General features: G+C 30.7%; 3 protein-coding genes and 2 long non-coding RNA genes across 8 annotated transcripts; 4 read left to right on the top strand and 1 right to left on the bottom strand.

The window, feature by feature from the left end:
• Positions 1-987: 987 nt before the first annotated feature.
• LOC125062515 (calpain-C) lies at positions 988-8,440 on the top strand. The gene is made up of 10 exons (XM_047668509.1): positions 988-1,087; positions 2,809-3,028; positions 4,398-4,467; positions 4,823-4,934; positions 5,564-5,704; positions 6,049-6,280; positions 6,350-6,456; positions 6,808-7,040; positions 7,121-7,340; positions 7,465-8,440. Exons 2-10 carry the CDS (start codon positions 2,891-2,893, stop codon positions 8,117-8,119), a joined length of 1,908 nt encoding a protein of 635 aa, XP_047524465.1. The 5' UTR covers positions 988-1,087; positions 2,809-2,890; the 3' UTR covers positions 8,120-8,440.
• Positions 8,441-8,874: 434 nt separating this feature from the next.
• On the bottom strand, positions 8,875-9,720 carry LOC125062516 (succinate dehydrogenase assembly factor 3, mitochondrial). The gene is made up of 2 exons (XM_047668510.1): positions 9,243-9,720; positions 8,875-9,166 (listed from the first exon to the last, which is right to left on the bottom strand). Exons 1-2 carry the CDS (start codon positions 9,417-9,419, stop codon positions 8,957-8,959), a joined length of 387 nt encoding a protein of 128 aa, XP_047524466.1. The 5' UTR covers positions 9,420-9,720; the 3' UTR covers positions 8,875-8,956.
• A 47-nt stretch (positions 9,721-9,767) lies between these two features.
• LOC125062517 lies at positions 9,768-10,676 on the top strand. 3 transcript variants are annotated; one of them, XR_007119283.1, is made up of 2 exons: positions 9,768-10,168; positions 10,281-10,676. It is a non-coding gene; the product is annotated as an uncharacterized LOC125062517 (long non-coding RNA). The 3 variants fall into 3 exon arrangements; XR_007119282.1 differs by having other exon boundaries at positions 9,768-10,128; XR_007119281.1 differs by having other exon boundaries at positions 9,768-10,121.
• A 2,509-nt stretch (positions 10,677-13,185) lies between these two features.
• On the top strand, positions 13,186-14,532 carry LOC125062796. The gene is made up of 3 exons (XR_007119330.1): positions 13,186-13,314; positions 13,475-13,640; positions 13,942-14,532. It is a non-coding gene; the product is annotated as an uncharacterized LOC125062796 (long non-coding RNA).
• Positions 14,533-17,891: 3,359 nt separating this feature from the next.
• On the top strand, positions 17,892-18,911 carry LOC125062730. Of its 2 annotated transcripts, none has more exons than XM_047668828.1 (2): positions 17,892-18,044; positions 18,191-18,911. In XM_047668828.1, the coding sequence occupies exon 2, from the start codon at positions 18,205-18,207 to the stop codon at positions 18,700-18,702; it is 498 nt and encodes a 165-aa protein (XP_047524784.1). In that variant the 5' UTR covers positions 17,892-18,044; positions 18,191-18,204; the 3' UTR covers positions 18,703-18,911. The 2 variants fall into 2 exon arrangements, with proteins under 2 accessions (XP_047524784.1, XP_047524785.1); XM_047668829.1 differs by having other exon boundaries at positions 17,904-18,048.
• Positions 18,912-19,197: the final 286 nt, after the last annotated feature.

Raw genomic sequence — 19,197 nt, forward strand, 5'->3', positions numbered from 1 at the left:
TTGTTTTGCAACATCTTGTAGTACAGCTACTCTGTACTACAAGTTTGCTGTTTGCTTGCCTATAAAATAAAAAAAAATGTCTGTTAATATAGCGCTAATCGCTTTTTCTGATATCAAGACATGGAGTTAGGCATGACTAATATACTTACAGTTTTCTCAGTATCAAATTGAAACTATATATTGATGGGAATGCGCGATCCATCATCTGATGTGATATCGTTCTAGAAAGCATACTGAAAACTATATACATATGTATGTACTTATACATATTTTAGAATCCTGACTTCAAAGGTGATATGATTTCTTTAGGGCATCTCAAATAAATAATTTTATGTTGTTATTAGTAGGCACAAATCGTCGCTGCATTACAATGAATTTAACTTTTTTTTAAAGTTATACTTGTTGACACGAAATTAAAAATAGATTAAACTAAAATGTATACACTATAGTTCAAGGTCACCTTAAGTATTTTTACCTTCCCATCATAGCTAGGTCGAAAATTGAGAAAATAATAATTCAAGATAAACAAGCTCGAGAGTCGAGACATATTACACTTAATTTTATTACACTCGTTTAAGATTCATAATAGTGTGAAAATATTTCAATGTTCTCTTACTCAGACTGAGAGTACCAATGTTTATTAGTTTTTACAACAAACAACATACTGTATTTAGTAAAAATACAATGGATAGTTCCCATTGAAAATTTTTCAAGAGACGTTGCCGTTTTGTGTCCCGGCCGTAGGTTTTCTTTTCATCCGGCCGAGTATGAGAATATAGGATTTTAAATTAATTATATGTATTTTCCTTTACTGTTACGTTAATATGCATAGTACACCTATATAGTGCAAACGGGCTCAATAAAAATACCATATCGTTTTTTCTACGTTGTATATAGTTCTGATAATTAAATAGTTTTGCTTAAAGCGTAAATTAAAGCTTAAAGCGGGTTTACGGCACATATTTAATCGCTCGCTCCTACCATAGACATCACTTTAACACCAGGCGTCGTCAGCGGCCAGCTCGAGCGACCGAGCTCAGTTCACAGTTGCGTTTAGCAATAGGTCGTGAGTGGTGTGTATAACGAGGTGAGTTGTCAGTTAATTTTTACACATTTTTAATAATATGGACAATTATTATTATATTATTTATCACATAATATATGTAAAAGGTGCAGTAGTCTAACATTTTTTTAAATTTTGTAAGGAGTTCTAAATCTAGAATTGTCTCCAATCTACTTTCGAAAATTGTGTTTACTGTTAATGTTTGTTTAAAGCATTTGTAAATAAGAAAAATGATTCTTTGTAGAATGGGGATAGCAATTTAAACTTTTTATAATTGTAGAAATATACTATACTAGTAGGTACTTTATATTTTTAATATGGGTTTTGCAACTACATTTCAATCACTACGCCAACTTTCTATCTTGCAAAGTTCCTACTAATTAATATAACAATATTACTTATAAGTTACGCTGTGCGTTAAATTTAATCATTTTATATTGGGTATATCAGTTGTTAGTTTATAGTCGGTAGTTTTAGGTAAAATTTATAATCGCTTTCCACATTGCATTTTAAGTACAGTGAAATTCTCTTTATAACGAATATCAGGGGACGAGCATTTTAATTCGTAATAGAAAATTAGTATTTTTTTTTATTAAAACCAAATAAATTTAACTCATTTTTACGTTATGGAGAGATTTCTTTATAACAAATGGCGTAATAAAGAGCTTACACTGCATATTGATTTTGGATAAGCGTTTATTGCGAAATTTCTATTTTTAGTTCATTTTCCTAGTAATACTAGTTCCTTTTCCTGGTAATACTAACGTTCTTTCCAACGCTAAGAAAAATCTCGGAAGACACAAAGCGTGCTTAAGATAAATTTATAGTACAATTAATATCTTTAAATAACGGTTTTGGAACGAAAGTGATGTGTGCATTGATAATAACTATAAAAACGTTACGTCTTCGCTGTGCATTACATTTAAGAATTGTATAAATGAAAGAAATGTATAATCTTCTATGTGTATTGCTGTAAGTTTTATTATAAGTACTTAAGTAATAATTTGTAAAGGCTTTTAAATAATCAAATAGTATCTACTTAGGTTGTATTTTGCACGCGTTAGCATTTATTCATGAATATTATTGTGAATGAAGGCTCTCATTGCTATCTCCAAACCATGAGCACATAAAACCGGTAGTCTACTTTTTCTTGTGAAGCTTAAGTAATAAGCGGCGGCGTTATCTTTTACATTTACCCTTTTACAATCAAAACTTCAAATTTTAACGTTCAATACGATATACTTACGTTATTACGTATATATGTATTTATGAATAGAATAGATAGAATAGAATTAAAGTTAAGTATTAACTTTATGTTTAATGATTTACAAAGTGGATAAACTACTATAGAAGACAAAACATATACAATAATTTATGTAAATCAAAATGCCGTAATAATTGGTAGTGCAAAAATTTATCTTTTCATTCCGCGGTCGGTTGTAGCTTTGCGCGTGCGCAGATTACCATGGCATTGGTCGTTTCCACACATGGACGGAGTGGAGAGCTGAACAAGTGGGTCGCAGTGACGTGTAGCACTTACTGACCTATCGATACCTTCCTCGATTATTAATCATTCTTACAAAATAAAATAAACGAAATATTACTACGATTCTGACCAAAGTTGTCATGAAATTCTAACCCTGATATTAAATTTGATTTATAAATACAAATTTAATTCAATGCTTAAGTCCTTAATACATTGTGTTTCCTTTGTAATTAGAATAATAAAACCCACTTTGTTTTAGGCTTAACTTACATCGCCGAATACATAGTATTAAGGGACAGTTGGCACTTTTGTATTCCATGGTTTGCGACGTCCACTAAAAAATGGACGATTTCAACAAGATACGGACCATTTGTTTCCAAAGGAACACATTATGGTGCGATCCTGACTTCCCTGCAGAAATAATTTCACTATTTTATCATCAAATCCCCGATGTCCAATTCGAATGGAAGAGGCCGGCTGTAAGTATTAATAGCGGTACACGAAACAGTTCACCCAAGACTTAAGTTTAAGTAATCATGCCACATTTGGGCATTTTTTTCCCTGGAACTCAAACCCCGTATGTTGGCTGAACCAGCTGTTTGCAAAAACCCAAAGCAAGTGGAACCAGTTCGAGTGCGTCCATGTTTACACCATTAAACTAAACTTCGTGATAACAATGGGTTAGTTTTAACTTTCACTTTCTCAGTAGATTGATGAACATATTTATACACACAAATTGCTTGAACGACGTTTCTTATCTTTTCGCAAATTCCATAGGCGTAACGCCGGAGAGGGCCAAGGGTCATAGGTACCTTCTGTCATTAATGATGATGACCACAAACGTAAAAGAAATTACATTTTAAGCAGAGTTGCTGCTGGTTTATTCTTAAATAATTTTAATGTTTAAAGAACTTTATTTCTCACTACAACAAATGTATTTTAATTTACATGAGAAACTTAATATAATATACGAACGAGATACGCGTCGCCATCAGCTATCCCAATTTTAGTTGATTAGGCTCATTCTAATATGTATATTTAATGCCCTTTTGAATTGATTAAACACGCTAATATTACGAATTTTATTTGATTAAATAATTGCACACCCTCATACTCAATAGATTTCTTTAAATTATTTGTAATATTTTAAATGTATGTATTTATAAATTAAGACCCAAAACTTTGAGAATATTTTTTTTAGTTGTCTAATAAAGCATGCCATTTTGGAGAATAAAGTATCAAGTAACTTGGCTGCCCATTTTTTTGTTTTTACACATACCTCCTAATACACTCGTATCACCTCGACGTCCGTCTTTCCACAACTTAGCGTTTTTAAGGCACTGTTTTACTATTAGCTACCCACGTGCAGTATTTCCGAACCTATTTGACTTTTAGTCCTTCAAAAACCACTTCTTCAGGCTGACAACGCACATGTTTTCTGGCAGTGTGAGTGTCCATGAGCGGCGGTTTCACTTAACATCAGATGAGCCTCCTGCCCGTTTGCCACCTGTTCTAAAAAAAAGATCAGTTTATTTAATTAATTGTCTAAGTTTAGGCCTTTTTGTGATAATATTAAGTATCGTTAAAGGAGAAAGTAAAGTCTCGTTTTTGACTTTATTATATTTATAACCAATGAATCATGTTCATCATCATCACATCCAATGGACTAGAAATGCTATTTGCTCTATATATCTTTGTTGACCAAACACTAGCGTACGTTCGTCCCTTAGCACAGTTAAACCTATTATCGCTTAATCAATCCAAAAAACTATACTACTAGATTGGTAAATAATAAGAGATACCTACTCGTACTTGACTTAAAATGAAATGTTTTGATTTTATTTACAGGAAATGCATGAAAATCCGATTTTTATCGATGACACCTTTCATGGTTTTGATCTCGATAATGGCCCACTCGGTAAGTTGTTCTATCTATTTAGTTCGCGTAAAGGCCGATTTACATTATCTTAGTGTTTAGGAGAGTGCTTTAGTACAACTTGAAAGGCAAGTTCTTTAGCGTAGCGTTTACTAAAGCAAGTAGCGTTTACATGTTTCAACTAAAGTACTATCCTAAAGCACTCTCCTAAACACTAAGATAATGTAAATCGGCCTTACTACGTAAATTATTTATTGCGATAAGGTCATTTTTGTGTTCTGCGTTGTTCGAAACGTGATAGCCGTTTGGATTAATACTAATAATTCAGATTATTAATAATAATGCAATATAAGAAATGGTTACTTACCTATAAACTTAACAAAGTGTATTTTTTAAGGAGATTCGTGGCTAATGGGTTGTATGGAGGTTCTCCACAAGTTTAGGGGAATTTTCAAACATGTCGTGCCATTAGAACAAGACTTCCAATCAAATTATGCCGGGATTTTCAGGTATTCTAATCGGTAGTTACAATAATGCATGATACATTTTGCAGTTACTTTACGGCAGTCCTGAAATACAAATTAATATAACATAATAATAAAAACAGTAAATACAAAGCTTATGTAATGATTTAATACTAACATATATTGAAATAAATAACTAACCTTAACATATAATAACTAAAATATATTATTAAAAGGAGTCCCTTTAGGCAAGGTTCCGAAGATACTGGCAGCGTTCCCTCTTTGAATAGCTACTAACGAGTTACTAACTTTAGATAGTCTAGTACGGGTAAATTGCAGCCTGCGTTTGTTCCAAGTATTAATATTGTGCGTATTGCGAGGGAAAGGTACATCCTACATATTTATAATAACTAAAAATGTATAAATAAACAATTGAAACAGTGTGGTCCCGGTGACAGTGTACCTTTAATGCTGACAGCAATTCCTCGCTGTATTGCGATTCTTATTCGTTGAGCGAGGAAAGCACCAGCTCTGGGGTCACCGGTACTATCTATCAGGCGCCAACTTAAATCTTTAATTAGCGCCTGTGCACTTTACCCTACGGGCCAGTGGTACTAATCGTCGTCTACACCAAGGGGAGACTCTTACAGTAATTTATAATTTCAATATTTCAGATTTCGTATATGGTGGAACGGAAAATGGGAAGTTGTAATCATTGATGACAGATTACCAACTGTGAATGGAGAGCTCGTTTTCATACACAACACTCACGGCATGCAGTTTTGGGCAGCTCTATTGGAAAAAGCTTATGCAAAGTATGTTATTAATTTCAAATGATTTATTTTCACATATCGAGAATATAATAATTAATTTGCGATATTTGTTTTAAATAAGTGTTGTTTGATGATTTGCTGTTTTAAAAGAGTACCGAGAGTTTTTTACGCCGGCTTTTTCTCTCGGCCTACACCCTCTGTCTTCTTTGCCGATGAGTAGGGATGCCTACAAATTCAAATTTAATGACGTGGAATAAGTGATACATGTATCTTATGTTCCATAATAAACATATTTTATTTTATTTATTTTAACAATAAAAATCGTATCGAAAAAATGTACCGGTAGTAAAGATAATGAGTTGCATAATTATTATTCTTGTTCCTAGATTGCACGGTTCCTATGAAGCCCTTAAATATGGCAATGCAGAGGACGGTCTTATGGACCTCACTGGGGGCATAGTTGAAATTAGTTCATTGCCTCTTCTAAATCAGGTGCAAATATTATATCACCGCTTACAATCAGTTTCAACTATCGCTCTTGCATTTGCTCCGTCAGGACCTGGACCATTCGAATCAATTACGAATTCTAAACTATTTCTTATATACGAAATAGATAAAGTAAGTTACTCCGAGGTAAAAGTTGGTTGGTTCGGAGATTCGTTTTAACATTTCTTTTACTTTATACAGGTTAATACCTCAGATGGTTTTATCTATATAGTCCGTATAGTAGTACCCCTCTTACCACCTGGTGACCAAAAGCTTAATCGATTCTTCGAACTTAATTATAATGCCATGTAAGTATCTCAAACTATTATTAAAACCCAATCAAATAAAATGATGAGATTGTTAATACGAGTTCAGCCCTGCGATTCTGTAACTCACTTTTCGAACTCACACAGCGGTTTTCGCATCGGCGGTCGCTCTGAAATCAGTTGTGAAGCAGTCATTTTATGATTTAGCATTCTGAAAAGGTGGGAGCTTGTAGTTTATTAGAATGCCAAGTAATAAAATGTAAAAGTCGAAAAGTGAGTTACAGAATCGCAGGGCTGATAATTTATTTAATAGTGTTTAGTACCTTGTGTATATTTTATTGTTTTAATGTAACTCGTGACCTCTAATAAAGATTATAATTATTACCTTTACAGATGGGATTCCTTATCGGCATTTAAAAAGAATGAAATATTGTCAACTGAACAGGGATTCTGGGTACCATTTAGCGAGCTTGAAAAAATTATCACTTGTATGCGATTATTACACTTCGATGTAGAATCTTGTCAACTAGAACCCACTTTTACGTACAAAACCAAATGGTTTTCAAAAAACCGCCAAGGAAGCTGGGTAAAGGGAGTGACAGCTGGAGGTTGCAAGAACAATACTGGTACCTAACCTAAAATACCTAATTTAACAGGTCACAACCGAAAGCAAATGCTTGTTAAGTATGTTTAATTTTTTTTACAGAGTCATTCCACTTAAACCCACAATTTCAATTTTTGATAGATAGTCGGACTCCAATTATTATATCACTTCAGCAAAGCAATTCATTGGAATCGCAAGTCATTGGCTTTACTGTTCATAGGTTAAAATTCATCTTAAAGGAAAAAGCTTCAGACAGCTTATTAACCAACACTGACGTTTTACTAAATGCTCACTATTCAAATGCTCGCCACGTTAGTGCTATGTAAGTATATTGTACAGCTTTTACATTTTTATTTATACCTTATTGGTCTTATCCTCTTGATAGGAGAGTTTAAATTAAAACTAGTAGTTTCAGTATCCTCTTAATAATCTAAAGATCATTTCAGGGCTCTCATTGAACCTGGCATATATGTGATTATACCAACGACGTATGAACCTCGTAAAGAAGGCAGTTTTACACTTAGAATATTCACATTGAAACCAATTACAATATCAAATGAATTGGACATCCGCGCACGTCTACTTAATCAAATTGTGTTTGAAGCCGATTCTGTATTAAATAATAGTAATATATTAACACCATACAACATATTATTCCTTCAATTAGCAGATGAACATAAAACTGTAGATGCCTTTGGTCTTCAAGATGTCTTAGAAAAATCATTGCCAAATGACTACTTACAAAGTTGTGCCACAATAGAAACTTGTAGGCAAATAATATTAGGTATGGAAATGCCAAACAAGAAAGACCTTATAGGTCGTATTCACTTAAAAAGCTATAAAAATTTATTGATCAGTCTTTGGCACTGGGAAGAAATATTTAGAGTGTATACCACTAAAACAAGGGGAGTGCTTGTGGTGGAAAGGCTTCATGCTGCTTTAGCCAAAGTTGGCTTTATGCTTAGTAAAAAATTAATGGCGATATTAGTGTTCAAATACATGAGGAGGGATGGTACACTCCGATTTGGCGACTTTGTCTCTGCTATATTTTATTTAAAAAGAGAGTTTGGCAACTGCAAGGGTGCTCCGAGCTTGCCATGAGTATAAAAACAAATAATTGTATCTATATATTGTATATATTATCTTTATCTATAACACCAGCCAGCTTAAATTTAAACATCTACAATTTATATTATGAGAGATACCTAGTAAATTTAACAAACTGTTTACTGCAATTAAGTTTTTTTATTGATTAAAAATCACATTTACAAAACAAATGTATGTAATTCACAATAAATAAAGCATTAATCTGGCATGGTTTTAAGTTGTCTGTGATTTTAAATGTTTTTAATATGACAATAATTAAGGAAGCAATGAAGGTGCATGGATGTGATAATGTGTACATAGGCATGTAAAGCCATAGGTTATTGAAATTGTGATTCTTATTTAAGTAGATATACTAGTGAATTTAAGGCTCGCCCAGGCAGGAAATGTCTGCTTGTTTTACAGTAAATACCCCAATGATACCAGATTTGCATTTGTATAAATTTTCAAATATACAAGCTACCAGACAAGGTAACATTTTTAAACAGGGTTTACCTCTAACATAGTCTAAATATACTTATTTAATTTGTAGCCACTACCAATGTTTTTTAAATCTAAATTGTCTAATTGTTGTTTTTTTCTTTAACCTAATAAAAAGTTTTTATATTATTATTGGTATTTTGTATGCACAATCATTATTTTTAGCTTTCAGAAATTAACTCTCTGTAGTAATGTAAGCCTTACATTGTAAGGTATAAAAAAAAGACAAATCTTATGGAGAAAACTAACACTAGAGATATAAAACAAAACAATAATTTTATAAAACTAAAGTATTTTTATTATAACATCCAATATCACAAAAATAAATAATTAACTACAATCACATTAAAATTATTAAGGTTTAGTTTGTTTTTCGTTATTTACATTTTCGGTAACAGTTACATCATCAGTTTCTAGAGATGTTGCTTTATGCAATTCGTAAAGCTGAACAAGCTGCTCATCAGTCATATAGTCTAACAGGTTTGGATCCAGATATTTTCCGATATCTTTGTTTCTAGCTTGGTTAAGAGGCTTTGTCTGTTTAGCGATATTAATAGCATAATCCTGAAACAGTTTAAAATTGCATCAAACCTTCACATTATTTGTTAAACTCATTCTTCAATTACTAAATCGTAGTTACCGTCCATTCATTAAGAAAAATTTTTGCTTCTTCAGTACTGCAAGTTTTGTGGCGTTTAAATTCATCCCTTGCGTAATTGTTTCCTAGAACTCTCAACTCTGGTGGTAGAGCTCTATGTACTCGAAATATCAGCTTATAGAGACGGCGAACACGAGAAACATGTTGTGTAGTAAACATTGTATCCTTAAAGTTGCATATACAAACTTAATTTGACTAATTAATCATTATGATATATTTTAAAATCCATATAATCCTTCCAACCACAATAAAGGTTTAAGTTTAAAGGTTAAATTAATAACATGTCATTACGGTAAAATTTAAAAATAATATCCTTAAAATACAGATTTCATTGCGATTATTGTACGTATTGAATTCTGGATAAAATTATCTAGGTTTGAAGTGATTATAATTTATAATAAAAAGATTATAATATGACTATTGAGTATTGACTATCCATATTCCATAAGAATTAAGAAGGCAGAAAAAATACAAGTAAAGGCCATAGACATAGAGTAAGGTAACTGTACTGGGGGTCTAGCCATATTGGTGTCGAAAAGTATTCTACATACACTACCGCTTTTGCGTAATTGTACTGTCGAAAACGCTTCGTTCGTAGCCAAGATGCATGTCGATACATTACCGCAAAGTCGACAGCGTAGATGCGAGCTGCTGTTCGTAGCACCTTATTCCGTCATATTGTCTCTGGATTAAATGTATTCCTAATGTCACTTTTATAAACAAATAAAAGTTAAAACTACAATAATATTGTAAATTTGCAATAATTGCAAATTCCAATTATTGAAAGCTGCAAAAGGGACATTAGAATAGAATAGTCAGCAAGGTCGGAACAATTTTCGATTTAAGTGGAATTTACGGAAGGTGCAAAGTGAATATATGAATTTAATTGCATGTTTAAATTAATTATGGTTTGTTTCATGTTTTCTCAGAAATTTAAGGCTACAAATAAATACAATATTTTGAAATTCCATAATCGCGCCATCTTATAATAAGTAGTACTCATACTTTGATATTTTTTAGATTTGACCTCACAACTAATCTGCAAAATGAAGAAGCAACATATTTTGTTACCGCTTAGAAGAAACAATAGAAATAGTACTGTGGATTGATAGATAAAGAGTGAAAATAAGGTTGACTAGAAGTTGATAAGGAATAGAAGGATAGTCCAAGGAATTAAAAAACAATAGAATAAAAACATAGACTAGTGTGAACACTGAAATTAGATTGATTTAAGCTTTAATTAGGTTTGGTGTTTGTGCTTGAACATTTTTAATGTCAATTTGTAAGCAGATTTATATATAAGTGTAGATTTTATTAGTGATTTGCTACTAGTTGGAATTATCTCTGTTTATGTCCAACAAACAATTTCAGTTTATGTTAGAGTCATAAAGGTTGATTGTTTATAATAAATTTATACTTTTAGAAAGTGAGAATTGAAAGGAGCAAGTAATCAATGAAATGAAAAGAGGGATTAATAAAAATTATAAAATAGAAACTTAGTCTGGTATGAAATTATAACCCTTACTCAACCTTTGATTCCATATTGATGCTCCAACATCTTAGATATAAATTTAAGTTTGATGCTGATTTTAAGTTAATATTTATGTTTACTTTTGGTTATATCAGTGATTTGCTACTAGTTAATGTAAATGCAAAATCTGTTTAAGTAAGAAATGAATAAACATTGTATGTTATGTATTTGTCAGTTTTATTTTTTGGTAATTTACCTATGTCTTCTTTAGTAGGAAAAGCCATTAAAGTGGTTAACAATATTAGTTTATTTTACAAGAATATACAGATAATGCATATATGAATGACCCGTACCTACTAACAGTTAGGAATATAAAACAAATAGGTAGCAAAATAAAAATGTTTCAGTTATGGTTATTTTTTATTAAAATAAGGCACCAAATATCTTCCTTAACATAATGCAGTCTACATAAAAAAATAAGCATATTATGTAACAACTTATTAAACAATACAGACATTACTACTGAACACACACAGGTGCACCAAATTCAATGCATTACTACCTAATGTAGATGTATTCAATTATTCATATTTATATCTGTAGATAATTAACTAATAAATGTAAGTGTTAATTTGCAGCAATGTCAATATCTTGTTTATGTGCTGTTATATACCAAAAATTTTTCAATTCATAAAACCTAACGTTAGATGTTGTGATGATTTCATAAAATTACTATGATACCTACAGTTACTATGAATACATCCTGGGCGATTAAAAAAACAGTGCTTGTTTCCTTAACACAACAATTGTAAATAATAATAGTGTTTTTAAAGATATAATTCTTCCCAAAATCTACAAATCTAGTTTGTTTATAATAATATCTCATTAACATTAATAATAATAAGATTAAATGTGGAAGAACATAGTTTCAGTTACTGTGTCCTGTTCATGAGGTAATGTTACTTAACCAACCATTATTTCATACTCCACTTGTCTCATTTTTTACATTATTCATAAAATGCTTCATTCCCCATTTTCAGGTACATAATATAACACTTAAATTAATAAAAGACAAGACTAATAAAACTTGTCCATTTGTGGTTTTTTTTTAAATTTTTAGTTGTCTTATAGCTTCTCTTTTTTTCTGAAAAGAAAATATTTTAGTTAGTACTTTGATCAAATAGAAAACTGACAAACTAAACTAAGATCGGTCCAAGGTTTGTTCAATAGGTAACTTTAATATTAAAACTCTTTACCTACTTAATTCTAAACTTAAAAATATAGTTAATTTGTCACTTTGCTGCTTATTGTCAATTAAAGTTTTTAATAACCAAACAATGTCAGTAACTCCCAAGGGACTTGAATTCAAACTTCTCATTCATTAACAATATTATAATAACTTCTCTAGTATATTGACTTAGTAAATAATTAAAGAAAATATCTGCTTACCATTACTTAGTATTGCTCACTAGATTTTATATTTCTAAAGTTCATAAAGTATAAATCCACTTTTTTTGATTAATTTAAATCAATATTATATCATTATCAGCTTCTATTATAATTACAATAAAATATATTTAGAACTTCTAATTATGTTCATTAGTGACTGCTTTCTCATCTGAAATATACAAATAAAATGTACAATCATTTTACTTTGTGATTACATAGTATATGCAATATTAAATGGTAGGTATATGTATTTTTCAAATTAAAGAACAATTTCATGAACTTACATGCAATATAAATATCAATAAAAGATATCCAATATAACTAGGATTTACCTCTACTAATTTGCTGATTTTCTTGATATTTTCATATTTATCTGTGTCTATATTATGTATTTCGTTAAAACGTCCAAAATATGACATGTTTTTAAAACGGTAGTCATTAAAGATGGCAATAGTTGTACTGAATTATTGCAAACAGCAGCTTTTGAGATCACGCTAAAACATGGCGGAGAAACGTCGTTTTTTCTACACTGCCGAAACATTAATTGGTCGTTGGCTACCGAATAGCGTAAGCGTTAATGTGTGTCTTTTCGTAGCACTGTCATGGCGTCGCTTATTGTATCCCGACTCACGCCTTTAGGGCCTAGGCTACCGACGAAAACTAAATTTGTATGAAAATGACAGCTCGTGTCGACAGTCGGTAGCCTAGGCCTTATAGGCGTGAGTCGGGATACAATAAGCGACGCCATGACAGTGCTACGAAAAGACACACATTAACGCTAACGCTATTCGGTAGCCAACGGCCAATTAATGTTTCGGCAGTGTAGAAAAAACTGTGTTTTTCCGCCATGTTTTAGCGTGATCTCAAAAGCTGCTGTTTGCAATAATTCAGTACAACTATTGCCATCTTTAATGGCTACCGTTTTAAAAACATGGTCATATTTTGGACGTTTTAACGAAATGATTTTAATTTATTATCTGTCTTTTTTTAACGTTCTCGTGTAATTATAATAATTTAAACTAGAGTTAATATTTTTAAGTTAAGAGTTTTAGTTTTTCTATGAATCAATGCGAGGATAACATAATATACACAGATAAATATGAAAATATCAAGAAAATCAGCAAATTAGTAGAGGTAAATTCTGTTTATATTAGATATCTTTTATTGATATTTATATTGCATGTAAGTTCATGAAATTGTTCTTTAATTTGTAGATATACATATACCATTTAATATTGCTTATATTATGTAATCACAAAGTAAAATGATTGTACATTTTATTTGTATATTTCAGATGAGAAAGCAGTCACTAATGAACCTAATTAGAAGTTGTAAATATATTTTATTGTAATTATAATAGAAGCTAATGATATAATATTGATTTAAATTAATCAATTAAAGTGGATTTATACTTCATGAACTTTGGATATATAAAATCTAAAGAGCAATACTAAGTAATGGTAAGCAGATATTTTCTTTAATTATTTACTAAGTTAATATACTAGAGAAGTTATTATAATATTATTAATGAATGAGAAGTTTGAATTCAAGTCCCTTGGGAGTTACTGACATTGTTTGGTTATTAAAAACTTTAATTGACAGTAAGCAGCAGTGACAAATTAAGTATATTTTTAAGTTTAAAATTAAGTAAAGAGTTTTAATACTAAAGTTACCTATTGAACAAACCTTGGACCGATCTTACAGTTTAGTTTGTCAGTTTTCTATTGGATAAAAGTACTAACTAAAATATTTTCTTTTCAGAAAAAGAGAAGCTATGGAGTATGAAATAATGGTTGGTTAAGTAACATTACCTGAAGAACAGGAAACAGTAACTGAAACTATGTTCTTCCACATTTAATCTTAATAAGTTCAGCAGTTTGAATGTTAATGAGATATTATTATAAACAAACTGCATTTGTAGATTTTGGAAAGAATTATATCTTTACAATAACTATTATTATTTACAATTGTTGTGTTAAGGAAACAATCACTATTATTTTAATCGCCCAAGATGTATTCATAGTAATTGTAGGTATCATAGTAATTTTATGAAATCATCACAACATCTAACGTTAGGTTTTATGAATTGAACAATTTTTTGTTTATAACAGCACACAACCAAGATATTGACATTGCTGCAAATTAACACTTGCATTTATTAGTTAATTATCTACATATATATGAATACATCTATATTTAGGTAGTAATGCATTGAATTTGGTGCACCTGTGTGTGTTCAGTAGTAATGTCTGTATTGTTTAATAAGTTGTTACATATGCTTATTTTTCTATGTAGACTGCATTATGTTAAGGAAGATATTTGGTGCCTTATTTTAATAAAAAATAACCATAACTGAAACATTTTTATTTTGCTACCTGTTTGTTTAATATTCCTAACTATTAGTAGGTACGGGTCATTCATATATGCATTATCTGTATATTCTTGTAAAATAAACTAATATTGTTAACCACTTTAATGGTTTTTCCTACTAAAGACATAGGTAAATTACCAAAAATAAAACTGACAAATACATAACATACAATGTTTATTCATTTCTTACTTAAACAGAATTTGCATTTACATATAAACTAGTAGCAAATCACTGATATAACCAAAAGTTAATTGACATAAATATTAACTTTAAATCAGAATCAAACTTAAATTTATATCTAAGATGTTGGAGCATCAATATGGAAACAAAGGTTGATTAAGGGTTATAATTTCATACCAGACTAAGTTTCTATTTTATAATTTTGATTAATCCCTCTTTTCATTTCATTGAGTACTTGCTGCTTTTCAATTCTCACTTTCTAAAAGTATAAATTTATTATAAACAATCAATCTTTATGACTCTAACTTAAACTGAAATTGTTTGATGGACATAAACAGAGATAATTCCAACTAGTAGCAAATCACTAATAAAATCTACACTTATATAAAAATCTGCTTTCAAATTGACATTAAAAATGTTCAAGCACAAACACCAAACCTAATTAAAGCTTAAATTAAACTCTAATATCAGTGTTCACACTAGTCTACGTTTTTTTTCTATTGTTTTTTAATTCCTTGGACTTTATCAACTTCTAATCAATCTTATTTTCACTCTTTATTTATCAATCCACAGTACTATTTCTATTGTTTCTTCTAAGCGGTAACAAAATATGTTGCTTCTTCATTTTGCAGATTAGTTGTGAGGTCAAATCCTAAAAATGTTTAAAAATCCACATGTTTATAAACTTTTAGCAGATTTTATCTTAAGTAATAATATAAAAATTTAGACAATATGAACGTAAATATATGTAAATATGTTTTCTTACACTCCTTTTTTATGTAGATTTATAAGAATTGATCTTTTATTTTATAGATTCATTATTTTCTATTCCTAAATTCCTTTCCAGACGATAATTTTATGTTTTTACCCGTTTCCCTGTTTTTGACCCTGGGCCACAATGCACAAACCGTGCGGGCCAATATTTAAAAAAAAAAAAAAAAAAGCGGTAGTGTATGTAGAATACTTTTCGACACCAATATGGCTAGACCCCCTGGGGGCCTAGGCCCTAGACAAGATGGCTTAACAGTAGTGTATGTAGAAAGTGTACGTCGTCGTCGACGTAAGTCGACAATCGGTAGCCTAGACGCCAGTTAATGTTGCGGCAGTGTAGAAAAATCGGCGTTCATGCGCCATCAGCCATGCTTTTGCGTGAACTCAAAAGCTGCTGTTTGCTATAATTTGGTACCCCTATCGCCATCTTTAATGGCTACCGTTTTAAATAAAAGTTATATTTTGGACGTTTTAACGAAAAGTTATTTTTTATGGTATTAAATAATTTAGATTTTATCTTTATTATTGATGCACACAGTAGGTGTATTGTATGGGGTACACAATTTTACAAATTTCTTTTTAAACTTCTAATATTAAAGTTACCTACTGAATAAATCTTGGTGCGATCTTACACAAGTCTGTCAGTTTTCTATTTGATCAAAGTTCTAACAAAATAAACATTTTCTTTTCAGAAAAAGAGAAGATAATAAGACAACTAATATTATTAACAGAAACCACCAATGGACAAATTGTATTAAAGTGAAACCTGAAAATGAATTCGATAATGAGGGATGAAGTATACGATTTTATGTCAGTTCTATATATGAGGAACATCTGTATTTTATGACTGATGTAAAAATAAGAGGATTGGAGTAAGAAATAATGGTTGGTTAAGCAACATTACTTCAAGAACAGGAAACAGTATCTCAAACTTTGTTCTTCCAAGTTTAATATTAAAATTTCAGCAGTTTTAATGTGAATGAGATGTTTATTACAAACAAAAAGTAGGTATTTGTAGATTTTGGGAAGAATTATATCTTTACAATAACTATATTTACAATTATTATGTTGACGTTCATAAGTGTACCTGTTTACCTATATGAATAAACTTATTTTGAGTTTGAGTTAAGGACAACTACAATATATTTTTAAATGACCCAGGATGTATCTTATCATAGTAACTTGAGGACTTTTTCTATGTTATGTATCAAATGCATGTAGGTATACTATAATAATTTCTATTTATACTACGCAATATGTATAATAATAATAATAATAATAAGCCTTTATTCATCCACATCTTATTGATATACAATTAATAAAAACTCCAACTTTTTTCACCCAAATTTATTTTGTGCCATCGTCATCCTATTTCTTCCAGCTACCCTCTCGATCCCGTCGGCCAATCGCTCTATTGGTCTTCCTTTTAGACCAGTCCATTCGGTTGCTGCTTTTGACCATCTGTCACCTGTACACCGGGCTACGTGGTCTGCCCATCTCCTTTTACGTTTTAAGGCATATTGCACATCATCTATAAGTTTGGTTTTTCTGCGAATATATTCACTTTTATGTTTGTCGCGTAATTAAATTCCGAGAATACTACGAACAGCAGCTCGGTGCTACGCTGTCGACTTTGCGGTAGTGTAGTAACATGTCTCTTGGCTGAGAACGAAGCGTTTTCGACAATACAGTTACGCAAAAGCGGTAGTGTATGTAGAATACTTTTCGGTAGTAATATGGCTAGAACCTAGGGAATAGAAAATGGGAAACGACACCTACAATCTATGCCTACAAATCAACCCTATGACGTCATACTCTGATATGCGCTAAAAAAGTTATTTCCGACCGCTAAGTCTATAATACAACTTGTGGATGTGGACCTTAGCCATTGGGGCTTTGTGTCAGTGGTTAGACTGGTCCAGATCCTCGATCTTAATTCTTAACATATTTTGAAGTTGATCAATATATCATTTAATTTTTCTTTCTTTTATTATTTTTATATCATACTTATTAAACAAATGAATACCTTAATTATTTTGCAGATTAATTTGGATTTCGAATAACAACTTTGGTTACACAACCAAAAACCCCTTTGTTTGAGGCCTGATTATTATTTATTACAAATAAAAAGGCCTATATACTGTCGCACGAAACACTATGAGTACACGAAACTTGTTTATCTTCAATTCGGTATTGTAAATTACCCTATTTCTCCTTAAATCACCTAGTATTAGGCTCTGTCCCACTTCGTCAGTTAATATGTCTTTCCTTTTACCTCTTATTCCGTAATCCGTTACATAAAAATATACCTTGGTGTTTAGGTGAAGGGCTGAACTTCAGAGGGCGTAAATGCATTTAGCTTAAAGTTTTAGACGCAAGTGGCCTCTCAAGTCGTTAATTTGTAAGTATTTACTCTTTGTGTTTATTAATTAAATTAAGTGTTTGTTAATTTCAGATGATTTAATAACATGTATTTTCCATAACTTTTAGGATCACTCAACTCAAACATTCCCCGTCATTTTTTAATATTTAATCGTGCTTGGTATGTATTAACATTTTGTTTTGAATATTATATAAAGTCAGGTAAAACGAAAAAAATTTTGACTGTCAGTACATGAAATATGGTGAAACATATTCGTAATTAGTTTCGCTTTAGTGAATTTATTATATCATTATTAACTGTTTCAGTGTTTGGCATTGTGATGGCTGCTCTTAACAGATTTCGGTGTGACGATGAGACCGGTGAAATTATAATGTACCAGGTCAATGAAGAAACTGGCGAACCATCAAATACTCATAAGAGTTTTCCGATAAATTCAGGTCGAGAACTAAAATGCTCACGAAAACATATACAATTTCCTCGTGGATATATGAGTAAAACAAAAAAATTTCAAACTCTGAAGGAAAAAATTTTATCTGGTTCTAACACTGTGAGTCACAGAATGCTTCTCTCAATTCCTACATTAATGATTTTCCCTAGTTTTGTGTGTGTGATGTTAGTGGTACTTGAAATTTTTCTTCATATTGGTTGTCACAGAAAGAATGTAATGTTAAAAGATTCTAATCTATTTTATCAAAGCCCATTTCATGTTGTTACAAGTATATTTTGTGGAGTATGTAGAGATAGTAATACAGCCTCAAAAATAACTGCTCTACAAGACAAAAGGCGGTACCATTATAATTATTTTACTGGATCATAGAATTCTTTTGAAAAATATCACATATAAATTTAAAATGTAATTAAGGGAATTTTTGTATTACTAAATTTTATTCATGACTTCATTTGTAACTTTTTAATGTATATAAAAACTCATTTGTCATCAGCCCTGCTTAAATTTTTCCACCTTTTATAACATCTACATATTATTGTTTAAACAAAGTTAAAATAATAATTATAATTCTTTCAAAATATTGTGTTTTATTTTTCATCAACTTATTTTAATTAGTCTAACTTGAATACAAATAAATTTGAAATATCAAGTAAAGTTTTTTACAGTAATATACAGTGTCAATACTAATTGTGTCAATTATTATAAGAGAATAAGAGCCTTTTATTACATTTATCTTTCAAATTGTGGTTAGTTTGGTATGAGAAAAAGATTAATTGAATTCAGAAAGCTTCAGCATTACTAGGGCTGGTTAATAAATGTTTTTATATTTGTGACTTAGTCACCTTTCAGATATCATTATACAAT

Source organism: Pieris napi, chromosome Z (assembly GCF_905475465.1).
Source record: "Pieris napi chromosome Z, ilPieNapi1.2, whole genome shotgun sequence".
Lineage (NCBI taxonomy): Eukaryota > Metazoa > Arthropoda > Insecta > Lepidoptera > Pieridae > Pieris > Pieris napi.

Coding starts and splice junctions, on each gene's coding strand:
- LOC125062515 (XM_047668509.1), top strand. CDS start 2,891: ATGGACGATTTCAACAAGATACGGACCATTTGTTTCCAAAGGAACACA. Junction 4,468..4,822: donor TCTCGATAATGGCCCACTCG/GTAAGTTGTTCT, acceptor GTATTTTTTAAG/GAGATTCGTGGCTAATGGGT. Junction 7,041..7,120: donor AGGTTGCAAGAACAATACTG/GTACCTAACCTA, acceptor TTTTTTTTACAG/AGTCATTCCACTTAAACCCA.
- LOC125062516 (XM_047668510.1), bottom strand. CDS start 9,419: ATGTTTACTACACAACATGTTTCTCGTGTTCGCCGTCTCTATAAGCTG. Junction 9,167..9,242: donor TTTTTCTTAATGAATGGACG/GTAACTACGATT, acceptor AAACTGTTTCAG/GATTATGCTATTAATATCGC.
- LOC125062730 (XM_047668828.1), top strand. CDS start 18,205: ATGGCTGCTCTTAACAGATTTCGGTGTGACGATGAGACCGGTGAAATT.